Genomic DNA, 24,213 nt, shown 5'->3' with positions numbered 1-24,213 from the left:
ATATCCATATATATGATAATACACATATGATCAGGTTGGTGTTGTTATGATCACAACGATGGAGGAGGATGATAATAATAATGATGATTAAAGTTATTGAAATTATTATTCATTTGAATTCATTTTTCTTTATCACACACATATGTAGCCAATCCAGTTACAAATTACACATCACACACATTCAACTAACCTGTCTTTTGTTTATTTTGCATACACTGTTTTCCCTTCTCTCGTCCTGTTCTATTGTTAGTTTCACACTTAAAGAAAAAAAGTAAAAAAAATACTTCATGTACTCAAGCATTCCATTTTATGTTGCTTTATTTATTGGCTTGGGAAGAAATATTCCTTCATCTGCAACTACTTGTAACTTTGCAGCTTTAGATTAGAATTGTTTAAAGTCAAATCTGAATGATTTCCCTGCAAAATGCTCCATTACTCGAATTTGTGAATCACAGGCCTTCTTTCCACCAGATTTCCTCCAGTCTTTCCTCCAGACAGCCCTGTACAGGATTTCGGGAAAATGGGTGTTATGTAGCAAAGGAAACAGAATAGTCGCAAGTACTCTAATTTGAGCAAAGAGGCAATCTCTGGGGCTAAAAAATGCGGTCAGTGCTGTGATGCCAAAAACTGCAGTTCCTCTAGTGGCCATTTGAATCAATCCCCACAGACTCCTCTCTTAAAATAACTAGATTTACAGCAGAAATAAACAGAATTTGACCTTTTCAGAGCTTCTGTGGAAATTATTAAAGAAGAAGATGGACTAATGAAATGACACAGACAAGCTGTGTGTGGGTGTGGGAGGAGGATTTCATGGGAAACCATGAGAGAAAGAGGAAGAATGGAAGCAGTTTGGATGGGATGGCAGTGATGGCAGGACTATTATTAAAGCTTCCACTAATAAATGCTCTGCAGTCTACTGGGCAAAGAGATGAAGACATCACACCAAACGTCAGCATTTGTGTGCGTGTACTACACATGCTGTGTTGTCGTGCCATTTTATTGGTTTCAGATAATTACAGCCATCATGCTTTTGTGTTTAGATAGCTGCAGTACTTCTTCTTTATACTCCACAGCTGAAAAGTCTGAACCATTAAAGTGCGCTGGGTTTAGTTTCTACATTTTCCACAACATCACTCAGATTGCTGTTGCCATAATGGCGATAACACTGACTTTAACCACCTTTATTCACCAATTTATTCACAAACACATTTATCGAGCTCATTAAAATGTACAAACAATCAAAACAGCAGCCTGACTGACGACAGAAATATCCCAGAAATATGAAAACAAACCACATCTCAACACAGAATCTAGTAATTAAAATGTCACTCAAAAATGGCAGACGCAGCTGATCAGGTTTGAGAGAGAGGTAACACCTTATTATGTGTTTTACTGAGGGCACACAAGATGTTTAATACAATAAAAAAATGCATCTTTTAGCTTTTTGAATAAAATTAAAGATTTAAACCTTGTACCCTCCTTTCAAAGGCTGGTCACTCTCTTCCTTTACATCATTCAGTTTGACACTTTTACACACACAATAAGAAAAACTAATAAAGCTAAAACATTTTATCTAAATGTCTCTATTACGTCACTTAACATGGACACCTGGAATTGTTAAAACATGTCTCCATCTTAGATTTGCGATATATCTCACTTTTCTATAAATCAAAATTATTATGAAAATTGTATAAAGATCAAAAACTTTTCTCATCACATTATTGGCACATTGGAAAGTTTTCTCTGCTGGCTCTTTATTATTTGCTACCGTCCGTGTTTTTTCAGTGTCTCTTGTAATGTTACACTTGAGCTGATCTTCACTGACAAAAGTCATAACACCTGTCCAAACACACTAGATAACCTGTGACTTTCCACTCTTAGAAATGTGATCAGATATGAGAGTTCATGAAGCTAAAGCTCTTTGAAAAGGTACCTGAGTAAATGCTAGTAGCTGCTATTATTTGAAATACATACTTTTTTGTCACATTGGAAATATAATAGCAGTTCGAGAAATTCAGTGCATTCGAGCACTGGCGTGACACTGGCTCGATGTCTAGCTAACACTTGAAAAATCTGACCATCGTGAAGTCATCACTCACATACTGTTAGCACATTCTGATCAGACTGGCTCTGCCTGCAGGACTTTGGATTTCCCTGGGATCAGAGGTCAAGCATCATAGGGGTCATACATTGGGTTGTTGAAGTTTCCTGTCATGCCGTAATCTTGGCTGTCCAGGAGACGACCGTAGTTTGTCCGTCTGAAACGGAAAATACAAAGACAAAACAGAGTGAGAGAAGCAGTGTTTCAAAACACCAAACACTTCAGTGAGGGGTTGACCTTTCCCAGTCTTACAGTAATCAGAAATTTCTAAGGGCAGTTATTTTTCTACTTAGTGTGACCTGAATATAATGACTGAGTTCATTTTGCAACCACAGACACACTTCTAGGTTAGGTTTACTATTTAGATTTGGAAGCCATCTTTGATACCATCAATGAAAAAAAAAAAATTAGAGCACGACTGACAAAGAATCAATCCCCTGGGAACTATCCTTTTGGTGACACATATGGGGGCTGCTTGGAGAAATGAAATCATCTGACTGGTACAATCAAATTTGGCTATGAACTATGAGCATTCAGCTTCTATAACACAAGTTGACTCACCTGATCTTGTAGTAGTACAGCCCTCCCAACACAACGAGAACCAATACAATGAATAAAGAAACGATGGCTGCAATACTTCCTGGAGAAAAGAACAAAGAAATAGACAATAAGTCTAAAGGTTCCTCTTATAGTCTGTGGTTTGAGTCCAGGAGTTTGACTTGCCTTCAGGTTTTTATTGTTTCCTGTTTGGTTTCACTTGGGTTTGTCATTTCCTGCTTTGATCATTCTTGTACAGTGATGTTATTGAGTCTCTTTTTTTCTTTTTTTAATGGTGTTTAACTGGGTTTATATATATATATATATATATATTGTGTTTCTTATTTTATTATCTTAGTACACTCCTGACTGTTTTTAGTTGTGCCTCACTCTGTCCTTAAACCTCAACCCATTTGTGTTTCCTTGAAATTCTTTTTTGTTCGTCTCTTTCTGTCATTTCCTGTTTTACTTTGAAGGTTAGTTTCTTTTATGTTCTGTGTTAGTTTTTCTTCCTGTCTGCCCTTCCCTGATGTGCATTCACTTTTTGTCACCTGTATCTCTTTCCTCACCTATTTGTCACTCCTAGTCAATTCTCTGTGTATAAATAGTCCTGTCTTCCCTTTGTTGAAGTGCCTGTGTACTTTAGTGTGTGTTCCAAAGTACTAAGTGATTAGTTGTGGACTTCTGTCACATTTTCCTTTGTGAAGTTTGTGGCGGATTTGGGTCCAACACTGTAATCCACAAAAGTCAGTTTCATAAGTCCTCATGTTTTTAAATCAGTACATGTGACATTATGGTTTTTGGTTGTTTTTTATTCTATTTTGTGAAACATGCTTTTAAATTAAACTGAAGTAGACTAACTGTTATTTAAAGGCTGCATGAAAATTCTCTGCAGGTTAGTGCAGGATAAACCGGTTAGTTTGCTCTACTGTGATGGGTTTAAAGCAGGGGTCTCGAACTCCAGGCCTCGAGGGCCGGTGTCCTGCAGGTTTTAGATCTCACCCTGGGTCAACACACCTGAATCAAATGATTAGTTTATTACCAGGCCTCTGGAGAACTTCAAGACATGTTGAGGAGGTAATTTAGCCATTTGAATCAGCTGTGTTGGATCAAGGACACATCTAAAACCTCCAGGACACCGGCCCTCGAGGCCTGGAGTTCGAGACCCCTGGTTTAAAGTAAAGAACAGTGTGTGACCCAATTAAACCCCTGATTATACACATTTGCCTGTTTAGAGGCAAAGTCACCCTCTACAATGTAGGCAACAGAATATATAGATTTTTTTTTTTTTTAATTTTCCTTCTTTTTCTTTAGATTCAAATTGAGTATAGTTAGAATTTTTATATTGTTTTCTCATCTACTGATATTATTTATTCATTATGTTAAATCTAGCAGAAGGTTCAGTTAGCATTGCACAAAAATAAAAAAAAAACGCCCCCCAGAGCTACTTTTAACTTTCTTGCTTGGAGTAAATTACAGAGCCTGTACTTTTTAACTTTTACCTGAGAAAAGAAGTTACATCAGTACTTCAACTATTACTGGAGTATTTTTAAATGTAGTAGTGGTACTTCTACTTGTACATTTGCTAACTGGTTAGTTCTAGGTGTGTTTCCTCCTGTTTCCCATCCACTCGTTATCTTCAGTCTTCCTCTGCTTGTTGTCGCATCGTCCCCATTTGCTGTGTGCGTCCTTGTGTATCATGGTTGGGTTGTAAACTCAAAGTTGTAAATGTTCTTTTTTTCCCCTTCTACTTTATAGTTCCTAGTAACTAGTTCGTGAGTTCCTTCTTTAGTTCACTCCTTTTTGATTTGAGTCCTGCATTGGGTTCTACCTCTGCCTGCCACACAGCCTACATGACAGTTTATTAGTTTACTTTTTATTTTGGTTGAAAGAGTTCAATGGAGTGGTTAGTAATCACTCTACATGTGTACTGTTCTTGAGTCAAACCAAACCCTGCCTGGCCTGACCTTTTCAATAGGCCAGGACAAAGTAGGATTAACCATGCTCACACATAATATGCACTAATCACACTAAATTTGAAAAAAAAAAAATGGTGGTTAGAGTTATGTTTGCTGTTCAAATTTTTTCAGCTAGGTATAAATTACTTAATGTGACTACAGCCTAAATATATAGGCTGTTTGTGCATGTGTTTGGTCATAAACTAAACAACTGGACAACTGTTTTAAAAATAGCAATCAACAAAAGGTTAAAGGACTCTGTAAATTACAGTTGAAATCAACCCGATTGATGTATCAGGACAGCACTAACCAAAGAACCATACTGCCAACAAGCTAAAATCAATCAGTCTAAAGTGTATCAAAAAATTTATTGAATGATTCTTCATTTAGGATTCATAAAATGTGTTTTTCCCATCAACTAAACACACCTGATGTTTAAGTATGTCAGTGGCCTCAGCCGACTGTACCACTCTGACTATGCAGAGGTAAGCTAAAAGTCTCGAGAGGTGGTGGTCATTTTTTGGCACAGTGTACTATGAACTTAAGATAATTCTTTTCTTCCCAATATCTAAAGTAACTGATCTTTGAGCTTTAGTTTTGATAAGTAATCTCCATGTGAGAAATTGGATGAAATCAGACCACCTCAAGGATCTTATGTTTCTATTTGTTGGCCCGGAGGCACAGCCTAGAAAAATGTTCAGGTATAATCAATAAACACTTCCTTGAAAAACAAGGCTGCTCTTAATGCTCTTACAAGCCTTAATTTCAACATTAAATGACCTGCTTATTGCTGACTATGCACCTTAGTTTATCAGAAAGCTGTCTGATCTTTGAACTGAGTCTTTAAACGCTTGATAGGCGGCATGCTTTGGAAATAGACACTGAAAATGCATTCTGTTATTTTCCAAAGAATGGATTGTGACTGAGCAGTGTAGGTTTTTTGACACCACAAATCACCATTTGGAACTGATCATGACCTGCATATTTTCATTTATTTATTTTTTAAATACATACTTTTTGTTTGGGACTTATTGCTGTTGAAAAATGAGTAACTGCTCATAAATAATCACCATACTTTCCAAGCCTTCTGAACCAGATGATTCATATGAAATGAGCCATAGGAAATGACATGAAATGACACACATTATCAGGTGCACTAGCCACTGATAACAGGAAATAAGCAGTAGGTTCCCATTTGTGGAAAACTACTTTTCTTTACTGTAAATGACTTAAAGTTATTTTGGCTTTAATGAGATTAGATGGTCCAAATGCCCATGAAGTGACGTAAAGAATGTTTTAATATATATATATATATATATATATATATATATTTGCAGACCCTGAGATAAACTTTTCACACTAGCCTGAATGTCAGAGTTTTAGTGTGAGTGACTTTTACTTTTATCTGACAGTGATAATGACTGAATATTGTACACTTAGTGAATAAGCAGAGAAAGAACTAACATTTATTTAGCTGGTAAGGACTTTACTATGAAGTAAACAAGGAAGCGTGAAAGGAAACTGTTCACATATTAACCACAGACTAAACCACGCTGAAAAGAGGTCAGTCACAGACGGGCAACAGAAGGGCTGGGGTAGTGCATGAGTATTGCATGCTTTCACTTTGCTCATTTAACGAAAGAACTATGAGTACCTGTGCCATTGTGTTTGTAAATCATATGTTCAGCACATTCGCCCATATTTACATTTGGGTGTTACAGACAGACAGATGGTTTACATCAGATTCAGGTCAGAAACCAGTCATTTTGTTAGAGAACATGCCCTTTACTGGCAGTATATTGTAAATATTCTTTGATTAAAACCAAAAGTTAATGAGTTACTGGCATACCAGAGGTGTATCTTAAGGAGTACAATAAAGATAAGAAAATAATTTATCATTTCAATGAAACCGCAGGGAACACACAGTGGGTGTCTTGACAGAGCATCTGCAATAAACACAGAGTTGTCTAGAAAGGGCAGGTACTTGGGTAACAAGTTTTGGTGCAGTGTAATGTGGTGCTATCTGAACAGGTGCTACACTGACTGATCAAAAATGTGGCAGTGTCTCAGGTAAATGTTGCAGCATCCAAACTACAGTTTAGTGTTTTCAAAAAAAAAAAGAAAAGAAAGAAATAATAAATTATATATGATAAGCGTTGAGTATACTAATACAAAATATACTTCCTTACTTTACATGATATGTCTGATTAATTACCAGCTACTTATTTTTGTAGACACTTGAATAAGAACAAGTTTTGCAAGAAACAAAAAAAAACAACAACTATACTATAAATATATATTTCAGCAGTGTGTAAGTAATTTTAGGTGCATAGTTTCAGGTATTTTACAGGAAAGGAGACATAAATTACATTGTAAGTAGTTTTAAGTGCTATTTGTATGGTAATTTTGAGGAAATTAAGGAAACAAACAATATTTTCCATCTGTCATCCGTCACATAGCAGACAGGTCTGGCCCGGATCTGGTGTCAAGCCGGCACTGCTGGCTGACTTCTGGCATGGTAAGTGGTATGTCATCCAGATAGGGGCCAGGCCTGGCATAGATGTCACTGTTTATGTGATGGCATGCCACATCTGGCCCAATTGTGGTTTGGTTTATGTGGCCCAGGCTCATAGAAAACAGGTCTTCCCCGGATCCGGCATCAAGCTGGCATTTCTGACTGACTGGTGTCATGGCCAGATGTGGGCCAGGTCTGGCAATGATGGCACTATTTATGTTCCTATTTTCCTGTTTTAGTTAGAAGACCAAAATGCCATGTTGCAATACATGGCATTTCCTTTGTGAAGAACAGAGTTTTGTCATGTTACTTTTGCACTATTATGTTCCGGCACATGTTGTTATTACATGGCTTGGGGTACAAATTAGGCTGACATCTGGGGCCAGAGCTGAAACTGTTCTGGGCCAGCACAGGGCCAGCAGTGTGTCTGCAACTGGCCTTGTGCTGGCCCATGTGTGGGCCACCTCTGGCAAACCAGATCTAGGCCACCAAAGGGCCATCATTCTTTGCGGTATGTGGGCCATGTGTAAGCATATTGTGTGGGCCAGATCCAGGCCATACCAATTTTGCTATGTGGGCCTTTGCTGTATTTTTGGAGGGGCGCAGGCCTTAATCTTGCCATTTTATTTGCTTATTTTTTTTTACATCTTTATTTAATATTCATTATTTTATGTGCACAATAGATATTCTGTTATCCAGTTTTTAAATTACATTATAATTTTTCCTTGCTTTCCCCCTTATTAGAGTGTAGCTACCTGTATTTTTAGTTAAATATAATTACATAACATAATACATTGAAATTCCATTTAATTATACGAGCATTGAGCCCTTGCTCTTGGGTCATTTTTATAAAGTGCTACCTTTAATCCTACTGAGTTTGACATTTTAGGAGTTATGAGTTTGGGTATACCATTTTTAACACTGGCCACTTATTAGGTAGACCTGTTCAACTGCTCATTAACACAAATCATCTAATTAATCATATGGTGGCAGCTCAATGCATTTCAATATGTAGACATGGTCAAGACAATCTGCAGAAGTTCAAACTGAGCGTAAGAAGCGCGAAGAAAGAGGATTTTAGTGAGTTTGAATGTAGCATAGTTGTTGGTGGCAGATGGGCTGATCTGAGAATTTCAGAAACTGCTGATCTCTTGGGATTTCCCACACAACCATCTGTTCAAAGGTTTACAGAGAATGGTCCAAAAATTGGCCCAGTGAGCAGTAACTGTAGGTGAAAATGCCTTGTTAATCCCAGAGGTCAGAGGAAAATGGCCAGACTGCATCAAGTGAAAAGAAAGGCAACAGTAACTAAACTCAACTAACCATTCACTACAACCACAGTATGCAGAATCTCTCAGTGCAAAACCTTAAAGCAGACGGGCTACAGCAGAAGAAGACTATACTGAGTGCCAATCCTATCAGCGAAGAACTGAGGCTACAATTCACTTGGACTCACCAAAAATGCTGTTCTGATGAGTTTGTTTTGATTTCTGCTGCAAACATTTGGGTGGTAGCAATAAAGTTGGCATAAACAACACAATTTTAATTGTTCTGATAATCATCTGAGTTCTATTTTACTCACTAGCAGTTTGTCATCTTTCATGGTGTCAAGAGGATAAAGTATACATTTTTTAGATCAGATTTGTATTTGTAACTAATAAGTAATAATGTCATGCTTGTATGCTAAACTATGATAAAAAAAAAATCTACATGATACTGTCTAGTCAAGCTCTGGTTATTGTTACCATTTTTGCATTCAAGCTTTTGATATTAATTATCCTAGATGACATTTTATCAAAGTCTTGATGTGGTTCTTCTTGTCAGTGAAGATACACTGGTTTCTGACTTACTGTCATGTAGCAGAATTGTTGTGGGATCGATCGGAAAAGAAAGGAAATGCATGAAACAGGAAGAATAACTGTATCTGAGCAATTCTCCATACCTGAGCTTAGACCTTTGGGCTTGTGTTCATCCTGCCCCAGAGTGGTACCCCTGGTGGTGGCTCTTGGGGGGGTGGTGATTCCAGGAGTGGTGATCGTTGTGGTGGTGGTTTGGGTGATGTCAGTGGTGCTGTTTGTTTCAGTGGCGTTTGTGGGAGTAATGCCTGTGCTGGTGCTTTGGGCGAAGTCAGTGGTGCTGTATGTTTGGGTGGCACTTGTGGGAGTAATGGCTGTGGTGGTGCTTTGGGCGATGTCAGTGGTGCTGTTTGTTTCAGTGGCGTTTGTGGGAGTAATGCCTGTGATGGTGCTTTGGGCGATGTCAGTGGTGCTGTATGTTTGGGTGGTGTTTGTGGGAGTAATGCCTGTGTTGGTGCTCTGGGTGATGTCAGTGGTGCTGTTTGTTTGGGTGGCGTTTGTGGGAGTAATGCCTGTGTTGGTGCTTTGGGTGATGTCAGTGGTGCCGTATGTTTGGGTGGCGCTTGTGGGAGTAATGCCTGTGTTGGTGCTCTGGGTGATGTCAGTGGTGCTGTTTGTTTGGGTGGCGCTTGTGGGAGTAATGCCTGTGTTGGTGCTTTGGGTGATGTCAGTGGTGCCGTATGTTTGGGTGGCGCTTGTGGGAGTAATGCCTGTGTTAGTTCTTTGGGTGATGTCAGTGGTGCTGGTGTTCTCAGTGACACCAGCAGCTGATGTCTCGGTAAGGCTTGCAGAAGTTGAAGGTGGGGTTACGGAGGTTGCCATCTGTTTTGTTACTGCACAGAATAACAACAGACCTGCAATTCAAGACAGGAGATTTTTGTAAGGTTGTGAGAATGTGGTATATCACATTCCTCCTGCTTCCGAATGTAGACTTTGGAATTTTCCTGTCCTTTCTTTTCTGCCTTAAAATGATGGTAAACTAGTATTTCGGAGCTTTAGAAATCAATAGTAATGTGGACCCCTTCCATATGTGCCAGGTAGGATTGAGAATGTTTTAGCTGATAAGTAGAATGTCACACTGAAAGTTCTTGGTGTTAAATTAATTTCCAAATAGAAATTAGAGTTAGGTAGAAATGTGCAATGTGCGTGCTTCCTGGAAATTCCTCTGCTTTTGGAATTCATGCAATCTGTTTTAGGTTGTATATAGTTTTATAGATTATTGATTTTATTTTATTTATTTATTTAATTTAAGTGGGGGGCCGGCAAAATCCAATCACCACCTCCTCGCGGTGTCGGCTGGAAACAAGATCCTTTGGAACTTGGCTAACGGTGATGGTCTTTGACGACAGGCGGTGCGACACATCGGTTAAAGTATAAAGTTTGTCGCATCTTATAGACATGCCAGCCAGAAACTTCTACCAAAAGAAGCCAGCTCATCTACGATTCGGAACAATCAACATTGGAACTCTGACTGGACGCAGCCGAGAGCTGGCCCAGGTACTCAAGAAGTGGAACATCGACGTAGCCTGTGTTCAAGAAAGCAAATGGACCGGAAGCAAAGCGGCGGAGATTGGAGAGGGATATAAGCTCTTCTACTGCGGAGAGAGAGCCACTAAGAATGGAGTGGCCATCGCACTCAGCAAACACCTGCTCCAATCCCCGTATAAGATTGAGCGAACATCTGATCGATTAATGTCTATCAGAATCGAACTAGGAACAGCTGACGTTAATGTTGTGACCTGCCATGCACCACAGACTGGCTTCAGCGATGAAACGAAAAATGAATTTTGGGACAAGTTGGACAGGATCATACAGACCATTGCCCCAGATGAACACATTCTAATCGGAGGCGATCTGAACGGCCACGTGGGATCGAACAGGGGCGGCTACCCACAGTGCCATGGGGGACAAGGCCTCGGCGTGAGGAACGACGACGGAATACGTATCCTCGATTTTGCAGCGGCGCACGATCTGGCTGTTACCAACACATTCTTTAAGAAGTGGCCATCGCACCTAGCCACCTACACCAGCGGCGGACATGCAACTGAGATCGACTATTAGATGGTTCGGCGACGAGACCTCAAACAGGTCACGGACACCAAAGTAATTCCATATGAATCCGTGGCCCCCCAGCACCGTCTACTCGTCATGGATATGAAGATTGTCAAGCCAAAGCTGCCCAGATGCCGGACAGGACCAAAACGATTCAAATGGTGGAAGGCGAAGGAGCACAAGGAGAAACTGACAACTATGCTCCTCTCACTTGCAGTAAACACTGACCAACCTGCTGAGAAGATGTGGACTGAAGCGGGGGAGCGCATCCACAACACTGCGGAGGACACCGTTGGTTCAACAAAACCGGGCAGAAAATACATTGAGAAACAGGTCTGGTGGTGGAATGAGGAGGTAGAAAAAGCAATAAAAGCGAAGAAGCTGGCCCATAAGACTTGGTGGCGATCGCGAGCGCATGAAGATCTCACCCGATACCCCTCGCTGAAATCGGCAGCAAAGAGGGAAGTGGCCTCTGCGAAAAGACAACACTACCAAGATCTTTATGGCCAGCTCCAAACCCCAGAGGGGGCCAATAACATCTACCGACTTGCCAAAGCCCACCACCGCGCGAAGCAGGATTTTGATACGAACCATGTTGTCCAAATCAAGGGAGCCGACGGGCAGGTTCTGCGAGACCCCCGAGACATCCTTCAGCACTGGTCAGATTACTTCGCTGGAATCAGCCATGAAGAATTTACACATCCGTCTATCCCTCCCGCGGACCCAGTCGCAGGGCCTGTCACACCAATCACCACTGCCGAAGTCCAAAACGTGTTGAAGAAAACGAAAAACGGAAAAGCCACAGGACCGGACGACATCCCAGCTGAAATCTGGAAGATGATGGGCGACCGCGGTACAACATATCTTGCGGCACTCTTCAACCATATCAAGGTCGAAGACAAAGCCCCCCGAGCTTGGACATCGAGCATCACAGTGCCCATCTGGAAGGGCAAGGGAGACGTCACAGAGTGCACCAACTATCGACCAATTCGTCTACTCTGCCATGCAATGAAGATCTTCGAACGTGTCCTGGAAAATCGGATCCGTCAACTGGTCACAATCACCCCGAATCAATGCGGCTTTGTTAAGGGCTGTGGAACTATCGATGCCATACACGCGGCCCGTTTGCTGTTCACCCTCTGTATGGACACCGCGACGGCTGATCTGCAATCACCACATCCATGGAGTCTCCTGTATGCAGATGATCTGTGCCTATCAGAAACAGAAAACTGCCTAGCCCTGCAAACCCGAACACAAGCATGGAAAGACCGGCTCTCCAAACACGGCATGCACCTGAACATCAAGAAGACTGAGTACCTTGAATGCGGCCCCCAGACCAACAGTACCATCACTATCGACGGAAGTTGCCCAATTCAAGTACCTCGGGTCCCTTGTCACCTCGGACTGCGAAACTTTACCAGATGCCGGACTCCGTGTCAACACAGCGTGGATGAAGTGGCATCAGGTGAGTGGAGTCTTATGTGACAAGAGAATGCCAATCTATCTTAAGGCGAAAGTCTATAAGTCGATTGTGTGCCCAGTGGCATTCTACGGGTCAGAGTGCTGGCCAGCGACGACCAAACACGAACAAGCTCTTCACACCATGGAGATGAAGATGCTGAGGTGGCCTCTGGGTCTCACACGACTTGACCGAGCGAGGAACGAAGATGTCAGGAAACAATGGGGAGTGACACCGATCACAGACAAGATGCGAGAGGCGAGGCTCCGATGGTATGGCCATGTTGTCCGTAGCGATAAAAATTCCATCGCAAAGACAGCCCAGCAATTAGATCTGGATGGAAACAGGCCACAAGGAAGACCAAAAAAGCGCTGGATGGACTGAATCAAGGATGATATGAAGGCTGCGAATGTTACACCAGAAGACGCCCTTGATAGGAAGAAGTGGAGGAAGGCATGCAAGATAGCGGACCCTGCGTCGCGGGATATAAACCACTAGGAAGAAGAAGAAGATTTAATTTAAGTGGGCTTTTATCTTACAAATCAACAAAACATTAGACTAATTCTACTATATAAGGCACACACATGCACTAAACATCCATTTAGAATAAGAAATGTTCAACAAAGATAATTTCCTCTTCTCTGACTGATATTTAGTTAAAAGAAAATACAGTGTGCAGCTTTATTTGGAGTTTATTGAACTCATGCCAATTAAACACAAACCCAGGCTCATACTAACAGTACTGGTACCACCAACCCTGGCTGTATAGTGGGGTTGCATCAGGAAGGGGACCTGGTGTAACATCAGTGACAAATCTAATGTGTAGCTTCATCTTTGGTGACCTCTTGGAAAATTAGGGAGAAGCTGAAGGCATCTATTACTGTTAAAATGCGTAGCAACATTTTTTGTCACTGCTGAAAGTTTTGATCTTTTTTATGAAACAGTTTGGGTGTTTTTGGCAAATACAACACTGAGCTGTTTTCAAGGACTAAAGATGCTGAGTCTGCATGCAATAAACTATATAAATTATACAATAAATCCATAAACTACATATAAAAGATGAATTTAGGCCTCCAGGTCTGAAGCTAAAGGGGGAAAGACCTTACATTCTTTCTAATGTCCTGTAGGCTAAAACTGGTTGCAAAAATGTCAGACTACACTTTTTTTTTTTAATTTAAGGTAGGCCTAATGTCACTTAGGTATGAACAGTATCTCACTTGCTTAGTCGGATTGAAGCCAATCAATTTTACACAACTCCAGCTTTTGTATATATAGTCCCGGTCAAACGTTTAAGATCACTTGAAAAATGGCATAAAATCATATTTTGCACGGTTGGATCTCAACAAGGTTCCATATAGAGCTACAACATGCAACAAGAAGAAATGGTAGTGAGACAAAATATTTTTCTGAGCATGCAATTTATTGAAAACAACGCTTAAACTGAAACAGTCTGTTTTAAAGCTGATCAAAAGTTTAGGACCACACCTCCAAAAAAAAAAAAATGTTAACCCCCCAAAATAGAAATCAAAGTTCATGAACTCAGTAATGACTAGCTCCACCGTTATTGTTGATCACTTCAAAAATTTGTTGCGGCATGTTCGATGCAAGCGTTTCCATGAGGTGAGTGGGAACATTTCTCCAACTGGTGAAGACGGAACTCTTGAACTGTTGTCCTTTTTGTAAACTTCTCTTGCCATCCATACCCAAAGGTTCTCAATTGGATTTAGGTCAGGGGAACATGCGTTGTTTTCAATAAATTGCACTGTTTTGTCTCACTCCCATTTCTTCTTGTTGCATGTTGAAACTCTACTTGGAACCTTGTTAAGATCCAACTATGCAAAATATGATTTTTTGCCATTTTTCAAGTGATCTTAAACTTTTGACCGGGACTGTATATTTCATACCTCTTCTGCCACTACCATTGTGTAATCAGAATGTAATTGGTCATGGTTAGTCATGATAATTTATCTGGCGGAACCATGAAAAACAACTCCCCCATCTTTTGATTTGAAATTTAACATGAATAAAAGACCAGAAAGGCTGAACGTTTACAGTCTGTGTAGTACATATTTCATCACAGACAGTCTTGCCATCCGTGTTTCTGTCAACGTAAAGGAAGTCAGAGCAGGGATCTAGTATGACGAATGAATTATTTCTTTCCTCCTTCTACTGTAGTTGTTTGATCACAATTTTAAAAGTTTAATTTAGAAAAGAGAATCTAATTAAAATAAATAAACTATCTACTTTACCAATAGTGGGAGAAAGAAACATTAAAGTGATGATGCAGTACTTTGTGATAAAGATCCAACCCAAAGGTTTCAAAATAGTGTCAAGTCAAAAAAAGAAAAACAACCAACACATTTCCTGTCTGAGAGCTTTAGCGCCACATGTCATCATCACTCAGTTTAGACCGGTAGAAATGTGTCATTTACTTCCTTAACAAATCAAACATTAAAAAAGCATTGTGTTGTGCAACTTCTAGCAGGTCTGAGTTTAACCTTCTTACACTGAAAGTTCACTTCTAACAAGCTATTTGAACCAGTGAAAAGAGGCAGTTTTTAAAGACACTGCAAAGGCTGATTTCACCAAAGCAGCTTCAGTTCAAATAATTTACAGATCAGCTACTAAAGGAGTAATTTCTGCACTTATAATCTAAAAAATAATAACAATAAACATGGTAGTTCACATGGCTCTTCAGTCACTTACTCAAGACCTTAACTTTAAAAACAGATCTAGGTAAATCAGAAAGGAGCCGGTTTTGATGTTTACTTACATGTTATCAGAGTTTGACGACTGACCCTCGTCATAGTTTTCCTTTAGCTGTATGTCTTCACAAACACTTGTGTGGCTGTAGCTTTGTGCTCTCTGCTCCCTGTAGAAAGCTGTAGTGTGTACGGCTGCCTGTGACTGTAGGTGACTAATTATAAAAGCCTGGGGGGGCGAGGCTTCGTGATGTCACTTTCAAAACCTCATAAAATAGCACAATCACGTTATGAGGCTGTGTTCATCAAGATATGAACAAGCAAAGACAGGAAGTCTGACTAGAAATTAACAAATTCATCTGTAGTTGATTTTTTATAATGACTTCATCTTCATTTTTGATCTAAGATATGCCTGTAATAATTCAGAGATGAAGTTTTGTCACTTTAATATATTACAAAATAAGCTTTAGCTGTAATTTTGTGTTTTGAATATCTGTGTCATTTATTCTATCTTATTTGGGGCTAGTTTATATGTAAATAATTAATCAAACCTTAAACCATTGATAATTGTAATTATTATTTTGTACCAGCAGAGAGCAGCACAAACATTTAGAACATGGCTCAGGCCTACTCAACCAGCAGATAAGCTTACAATATACAACAGAGTTGATGTATATACTAGTTTAATCTAGGAGAGACCATGATACAATAAATAGTTTTAAAGTGTTTTTGTGGATAATTGACTCCATTTACATATAGGGGATTTTCCCATACTTCAGTGAAGAAGTATGGCCACCCTGCCTAGACCTCTTGCCCCTCCTTCACCCCTCCTCCATCTAAAACGTTCTACATCTAGAAAGAGATAAAGATATCACAGTCTGAAGAACATAAATTTATAGTTTTGTACTAACAAGGTGAGTCTCAAAGAGTTGTTTGCTGAGAATTTGGCATGCCTTGGCATAATGTGCAACGTGGGTCTAAAGAAGTGGCAGGTCTAAAAAAAACCAAAACTATCTACTATCTATGAAAGCTGCATCTGGCCCTTCAGGTGATACATCTACAGTTCTGTATCAATGGAAGGAAGGCACCATCAAGAAGATAGAAAATAAAATATTGAGGTATGTCAGATTAAACAAGAACTGGACTGAAAATCCAGTGGCCACAAGTCACTTTCAAGCTAGAAATGTACAAACTCCCCCCCACCCCCACCCCTTGTAAACTGTTATTTCACGTAGTTATTTATTGATTTTTACATTTCAATAAATCACTGCTCGTTTCCTATTTTCCCAGCAAAATGTAAAGAAATGAAGGGTGACTCAATACGTTTTTTTTTTTTTATAGTACTGCATTGCTCTACACAAAAGAGGTAAAATTGTACAACTGTTAATTATCCTGTTGTCCTGTAATTTTATACTGCCCAGGTATGCTGTCAGCCTTTTGTCTTTTTTATTAGTATCCACACTAGCATCATTCTTGCAAGTATGTCTAGGATTGCATACTACTGTTTGCATAATACCGTCTGTCTTACTGAATTCCACACTTCAATATCCCAGCATCTGTCTAAAAGGTCACCATAAGGTGAGCCATCTGTGATGTTCAATACAAAGGCCTGTAGAATTTTAGATGACCAACACATTAGATTTAGATATAATCTGTCAGAGAACTAGTATGATTGAGAACTTCCCCTATGGTTTCATAATATGTGCATGTGAGATAGTCAAGAAAAGAAATGTTTACATTTCAAGTCCAAGTCTCCTACTGAATTTATTAACAAGTTTTCTAATGCTTTTTATCTTGTTTTATTTAATATAAACAAGACCTTAAAAATAATTTGTGATCACTGTAGTCCTCTCTGGATTTTTATTAACACTGTTAATGTGCAGTGCATCTTTAATCTCAGTTTTTAAAACCTCATGGTCTAACTACAGCCCACGGGCTCATGGCTTGCCAGGTACTAAATATTTATGATGTTTGGAATAATCAAGATTTGTATTCAATAATATTTGTATGGGTAGGTGAAGCTGAGAATCAGGATTTTTTCATAGCTAGTCATCCAAACCATGCAACAGGATATTACTGACTAACCTCATGCTGGGAACGGATCATCTCAGGTGTTCTCTTAACTGAACTTTGGTCCATTTTCAGCTTCTTTTCCCTGCTATATGATTGCATTTGTCTCTGTCCATTGGGGACTGTCAAATTAACTTTTTTTGACAGGAAAAAAGCTAACATTCATCCTCCATATCCTGCTAATGTGTTTGTTTCATCTTTACCTTAGCTCTGTAGCTAGCCATCAGGTAGCACACCATTATATGCTAGCTACCCCAACGTCTGTAACCATAGTAACATCGCTGCTGTTTAGTTTTCTGCCTTCATTTACGTCTGAAATGATAGAGCTGCATGTTTTAATTTTTAGTGTTTTAACAATCCCTCAGTCAGAGGGTATAGATTACAGCGAGCAAGCTGAAAACTTTCCATTGCAAGCTAACTCCATTAAATTTCATAAATCCTCTTTTTTGTTACTTTATTGTAACATGTGGGAGATCAGACAAACTGAACATTTTATTGAAGTTGAAAGAATCTGGGCCATTTTTAACTCTCAGCGATACCACAGTCTTTGAATTTGGGAATCAAAGAAGAGTTGGACCTGGAAATGACTAATGACGTTCGTTTTAAGAGGCGGATAGTGTTAGTTAAAACTTTTAAAGATTTCAGGGACATCACAGAACTATATATATTTACACTAAATATTTCACCAGTATTTTTATTTTGTGCAAGCAGCAAAAGAGAATGTTTAGCACCAATCTCCTGATAAGATTGCACTTTGAGCTAATTAGTATAGGCTAGTAGGCTAATATGTTAAGCTTAGAGTCTTGGTCTTATCTGTATTGTAGTAGCATTCCTGGTAGTTCAGGTGATGCAGGTCTTGTGGTTTGGGTGCTGGTGGTGTCGACTGTGATTCCGCTGCCAATGATTGGAATAGTGGTTCAAGTGATAAACGTGGTGTTGATGGTTTGGATGGTGCTTGTGGTGTCATTTTTCTTTTTGGTATGGCTGGAACTGGTAATATTGCTCTGTAGAATAGTCTTAACTGTAGGGATGGGTATCGTTTAGGTTTTATCCGATACCGGTGCCAAACCGGTACTTTTGAAACGGTGCCGGTGCTTAAACGGTGCTCAAACCGGTGCTTAAAGAATGGAGAACACAAAATTGGTCCAAAAACCTCTCATGTTTAGCTGTTTTTTTTGTAAAAAGATAACAATGTTAGCCTTTTCTGCAGCTATAGGGCATATATGGTATTACTCTTGGCTGGAAGCAGTGCTTAAACAATGGAAAAAACACAAAATTGGTCCAAAAACCTCTCATATTTAACTGTTTTCCACTTTTTCTTTGGTCATTTTAGCCTTTTTGGCCAGGGTGAAGGGAGTATCTGCCATCAAACAAGAAGACAGCCGCATGTAACTACGACGGTGTTTGCTAGTTCACCTTACATGCATTAATTTAATAACGTGGTTAGCCTACTCAACGTAAATTACACACGAACAACATTAAGCTACTCACGCAGAGAAGAACGGCTGCTGCTGCCATCATCATCCTCATCATTTCTGCTACACTGGCAGGGCTAGGGGCCAGGACTCTACTCTTCGAGTTTTTGGGGGATGTTGCTAACTCCAGGTCCGATAACAGGCACCACACCCGCAGTAGATGTGCTCGGTGTGAGGTCTCGCAGCAAGCTATCAAATACGGTGCATTTCTCGGCTTTAAAAAAACGCTATGTGTCGCCAGGTGTTTCATCGGATTCGAGGTGTTACCTCCTTTGACAGTATCACAGTATCAGCTTAAAGCACTTGTTGCAGGCAGCCGAGTTTGCATCTTTTGCTGCGAAGTACAGCCAGACTTTTGACCGCTTGGCCTTGGGCATTTTTAATCTGTAGCTCTGCTCTAAAAGAACGTACGTACCTGGGCCCGCCTACTATCCTCGGAAACGTAAAATGATTGGCTAGAATTGGCTCAGGAAAAAAAAAAAAGCACCGAAATAAAGCACCGAAATGTGCGCTGCTTTTCGGTCTGGTTACTACCGTTTATGTACCCATCTCTACTTAACTGTATTTCTTGTAGTTGGATTACTTATATATCCCAGGTGTTATGGGACGAGGTCATTGTGCTGTTTAGTTACTACTTGGCCTCATTTATTTGCCAATAATATTGAGCAAAAAACCCAATATCAGCAGCGAGGACAGGTATACCCACTTGGCGTCCTTCAACCTCTGGCTGACTAGGTAGTGTCCCGAAAATAATAAATGATTTATTGATAATTTGAAAATTTTCTGTGGAGAATATCGTCTTGTTGCAGCTCTCATTTCTACAACTTTAGCCAAATTTATCAAACTCGCAAACCATGACTATCCAGAGCTGAGACCAGGAAGCAGAAATGCAATCTTTTAGGGAAATTATGCATCAGCTGCAGACTCCCCGTCTACCTGCAGTGAGCGTCTGTTATCAGATATAGACAGTGTCAAAAATGTGTGGCACAACCAGTTAACATTTTACATGCTGGTGTTTGTCCATCAGCCAGCCTTGGAGAAGAGTGAAGTTGTAACACACTAAGTGTGAAACCAAGCGTTATAAACAATGAAAAATGTCTGCATCAGCCACTGTCTGTGCTTTTCATGGTCTATTTTTAATCTTTGATGTTTTTATGCACTTTTCCAAAATCTGCTCAACTCTGCAGTCTTCTTTGTTCCAGCCCAATAGCTTTCAACTGAAGCACAGCATCATCCACATCAAACAGGATTTTTGGAGGAAGTATGTTTACATTGCTTGAAAAGCCCTTTCTGTAGACCCTCTGTTGGCAAATACCTCCATAAACTGACTCACACCTCTCTGTAGCTCCCTTCTGTCATCCAACCAGAACCACATCTCTAAATCTGTATAAAGATTCACAAGTATGGAAGAATCAGTCAAATCTGAAATGTTAAATAAATCAAATCAAATATCAGCTATTTAACATTATGTCTCCCTCATGTAAGTCCCTGTGTAAATTATTTAATAATTGATTAGCATGTTGGTTTATACTACCCTAAAGAAACCATTTATATGTTTCTACCTTCCTTTAGTTTGGCATATCTAGTCAGTAATATACTACCTAGTAATATGATATTATAGGACATTTATATTTATGTTTTTTATTTTAGAAAAAATATCTGAGGCATAAAACCAGATATAGGCTGTACACATTGTTCCCCACATGTACTTTTATTTCAGCATTTCAAGGTGATAAGTGAAGGGTGGAGGAGAGTAAATGAATGACAGGTTTAGAACTGTAACATCAGAACATTGTGGACACTTAGCAAAAACTGTTTGGACAGGTTTTGAGTCACGTTCCAGTCATTGAGAACTAAAGATATAAGATATAAGACAAAGAGCTTGCCATGAGCCTTTGAGAGCTAACTAATATATTAGTTACTATTAGTTTGATGTAGACACAGTGTAAGAAAAATGTAATTCCATGAATAGTAAATCGAGTGAGTGCTCAGGCAAATTAGAGACCCATCAGATGTTCCCAGTAACTCAAATTAAGACCGAGCCAGCTGTGTAAACGAGTTAACATTAATGCAAATGTTAGCTGCAGTTTTTTTTTGCATAAAATAGTAGCACACAGGTTACATGTTATCACTAACATGCAATTTGGCATGAAATAACAATTTTCTTAAGTGGGTACTACACTAGCTGCAGTACCACAGTAGCTGTACTAGAATAGCTGAAATGTAGTCCGATATCAAGTTAAAAATAAAATTAGCAACCATAAATGTAGCTCACTAAGGGTTTGTTAAATTATATACATGATGTGAAATTTTTTGTGTGGAGTTTAAAAGTATTCAGATATAATTAAAATCAAATACAATCATAAACATAGAATATTTTCACATTAAAAGTGCCACTAAGGCGGTATCTGATTAGATGTGCAGTTATTTAAATCAGTGTTTTGGTTTAATCTCTCTTGAACCAGCTTGCTCAGGTTCACGGGTTTGGCTGTGCGATTCTCTGGAAAAGGTTTCTGTTTCCCTGAAGATGGTTCAAAAACTTGAACTGAAACTGTTGATTGACTGCCTGTGTCTATACCAGCGTGCCAATTTCATTTTTTAGTAGTGTTGGTGAAACAAGATAATGCAGATCCAGCGTTACTTGTTCATTTAAAAGGATGATAATTTGAACTAGTAACTGATTATACTGACCATGAAGAAAATGATCCTTAAAAGATCTGTATGATTTTATACTTACAAATACTTACAAATAATACCATCCTTTTTTCTACTGTGTAATTGTATTTTGGTGGGTTTTTTTTTTAGATTTTAAAGCTTATAATTAAATCATTGTTTAGCATAGTGTGTCATGGGTTTCCAGCATTTTCTTCATTTGCATTCATGTTGATATATCAAAGGGGATCAGTTGCATCATAGCACAAAATATTCTCCCAACATTATTTCCACCAGTTATAAAGACTCTTCGTAGTAAAGATCATTCATTGTCACAGTTCTCCTCTTGTCCTGAGCATTTAAAATTTTTTCTTTGGTTTTTTTATGATTTACATTTAGACTGGGCACCAACTCAAACACACCAAGATGAACATTCTAATGCGGTGATGAAAAACTTCACTTTTATGTTTTCAAAGTGTGCTGGCTTATCCTCGTCACAGTGAGCCAGTACATCTCCCTAGACTGTAGACATCTTGTGCTGTGCGCAGCGCTGTGGATAGATGTGTGTGCCTGGAGTGTGACTGTAGGTGACTGATAAGATTAGTACGGGTGAGGCCACAGAGAAAGAGAACTGGCTGGCAAGTTTAACAGCACTTTTGCAAAGTGAAGATAGTGAAGTCAAAACTAAAACACAAAGACAGAAGATGAGAACAACTCTGTACGAGTACTTGCCTTATTCCTAATTTTTTCGTGTGTTATTTTTTTATATATTTGTCACATTTACACATTTCAGATCATCTAACAAATTTTTATATTTGTCAAAAGTAACATAAGTAAATACAAAATGCTGTTTTTTAAAATGATGAGTTCATTTATGAAGAGAAAAAAGATATCTAAATGTACCTGGCCTTAAGTCGTGTACTTGACCACATTTTTTGGAAAGCTTCAAAGATCAGTTTCAGTATTCACACCCAGGTCTCATTACTGCCACATGCCTTGAATAAATAAACCACCTAAATACAACCTGTCTGACAAAGTGAAGTAGACTAAGAGAGGTCAAAAAGCAACACATCAAAACAGGATCTAAAGAAGCAGTTGAAAAACAACATCTATCAGTCTGGGAAGAGTTACAAGTCCATTTCCAAGGATTTATGACTCCTGTGAACCACAGTGAAAGTCATGATCCACAAAAGGCAAAAACTTGGAACAGTGGTGAACTTTCTCAGGAGTGGCTGGCCACCCAAAACTTCTACAACTGTGCATCAATGACTAATCCATTAGGTCACAACAAAACCCAGAACAACATCTACAGAACTTAAGGCTTATCTTGTCTCAGATAATGGTTAGACTTCATGAGTCAACAAGAAGAAAGAGACTGGGCTAAAACAGCACCCATGGGAGAGCTCCAAAGCAAAAACCACGCTGACCAAAAAGAACACAAAGGCTCGTCTCACATTTTTCAAAGCAACATCTTAATGATCCCCAAAACTTTGGGGAAATATTCTGTGGACTTACAAGACAAAAGCTGAACTATGTGGAAGTTTTGATTCCCATTACATTTGGCATAAAACTAACACAGTATTTCATAACATGAACATCATAAGAATATTCAAAAATAGCTGTGGTAGTAACATAGTGTGGGGCTGCTTTGCTGCTTCAGGGCCTGGATGCCTTGCTGTAATTGATATATTCTGCTCTCTAATAAAAAATCCTGAAGGAGAATGTCCAACCATCAGTTCAAACTCAGTGCAGTGGTTGAAAGGACATCAGTTTCAGCTTCCCTTAAAGGGGAGAAATCACTCCACTGTAGTTCTGAAAGGAAGAAAGAAATGAATTAAGCTTGTTAGGTGAAGTCAGAGTGGCTTTAATGTTGTAAATTACACATTCAAGCAACAGATTAAGCGACAGACTCCTGGTTTGATTTTGGAAGGAGATACAAATCCTTCGTTGTTGTGTAAGGGAGAGCATTTGATGTAAAAATTTGCCAAATCAAACGTGGAGCTACCTCCTGTGGTGACCCCGAGGAAATAAAGGAGCAGCTGAAAGTAGCTTTTTAGGTAAATTCAGAGTGCATGTATAATCAGCTGTGTGTTGGCTTTACACAAAGGCAGTCAGCTACTCTGTTATGGAAGAAGTAACAGAGAAGGGTTGTTCAGCTTTTGGCATCGCATAAATGATGAAGATCTTACTGCCATGAATGTGAACTGAAAATAAAATGGACAGAGAAGAATAAGTAGGTCCTTGAATAATTTCTTTCTATCCAGGCCATTTTTAAAGTTTGGCATGAGCTGATCAAACCATGTGGAGCTGGATAGCACTGTCCCAGTTCAAATTTCTGGGAGTGAACATCACTAAGGTCCTTTCTTCGACTTCCACTGTCACCAGTAACATGACACAACAACCCCTTTGAGAAGTCTGAGGAGAATCAGACATCAACTTCTACCAAATGCACAGGGGAGAGTGTGCTGACAGCACCTGATGGCATGTTTTTTTTTTATCAGAACTGCAGAGAACATCATAGGCACACAGCTTTTCTAGATGTCAGAGATGGGCCTCTAGTATTATTGGAGACTGCACCCCTCTTTGAACTGCTGCCCCGTGGCACACATTGCAAGACTTAAAGGATGTTGAACAGCTTCTTTTCCCACAGTACTTTGAAGATGCACCACACCTTAAATACCTCTTTGTATTCTCATTAGTACCTAATTTTGAATCTTTGCAAGCAGAGAACTCACCCTCTCGTGGCCTTTACAGAGAAGATACATTTAAACCTCACTGCCAGGTATGGCAGTGAGGTTTACAAAAAAAAAAGAAAAAAGAAAATAACTGCAGATTT

The 24,213-nt window shown here is 39.4% G+C and overlaps 1 protein-coding gene across 1 annotated transcript; it reads right to left on the bottom strand.

The window, feature by feature from the left end:
• Positions 1-1,729: 1,729 nt before the first annotated feature.
• On the bottom strand, positions 1,730-15,356 carry parm1 (prostate androgen-regulated mucin-like protein 1). The gene is made up of 4 exons (XM_063480871.1): positions 15,252-15,356; positions 9,054-9,821; positions 2,663-2,741; positions 1,730-2,258 (listed from the first exon to the last, which is right to left on the bottom strand). Exons 1-4 carry the CDS (start codon positions 15,283-15,285, stop codon positions 2,168-2,170), a joined length of 972 nt encoding a protein of 323 aa, XP_063336941.1. The 5' UTR covers positions 15,286-15,356; the 3' UTR covers positions 1,730-2,167.
• Between the last annotated feature and the right edge of the window lie 8,857 nt (positions 15,357-24,213).

Source organism: Pelmatolapia mariae, linkage group LG7, assembly GCF_036321145.2.
Source record: "Pelmatolapia mariae isolate MD_Pm_ZW linkage group LG7, Pm_UMD_F_2, whole genome shotgun sequence".
NCBI lineage: Eukaryota > Metazoa > Chordata > Actinopteri > Cichliformes > Cichlidae > Pelmatolapia > Pelmatolapia mariae.
The sequence above is the reverse complement of the archived record's forward strand: the minus strand, read 5'-3'. Positions and strand labels throughout refer to the sequence as shown.

What these genes read in the sequence shown, in the direction of transcription:
- parm1 (XM_063480871.1), bottom strand. Translation starts at nt 15,285, where the DNA reads ATGACGAGGGTCAGTCGTCAAACTCTGATAACAT. An exon ending in GCCCAAAGGTCTAAGCTCAG is followed by an intron (nt 2,742 to 9,053) that starts GTATGGAGAATT and finishes TCTTTTCTCCAG; the next exon opens with GAAGTATTGCAGCCATCGTT. An exon ending in CTGTACTACTACAAGATCAG is followed by an intron (nt 2,259 to 2,662) that starts GTGAGTCAACTT and finishes TTTCCGTTTCAG; the next exon opens with ACGGACAAACTACGGTCGTC.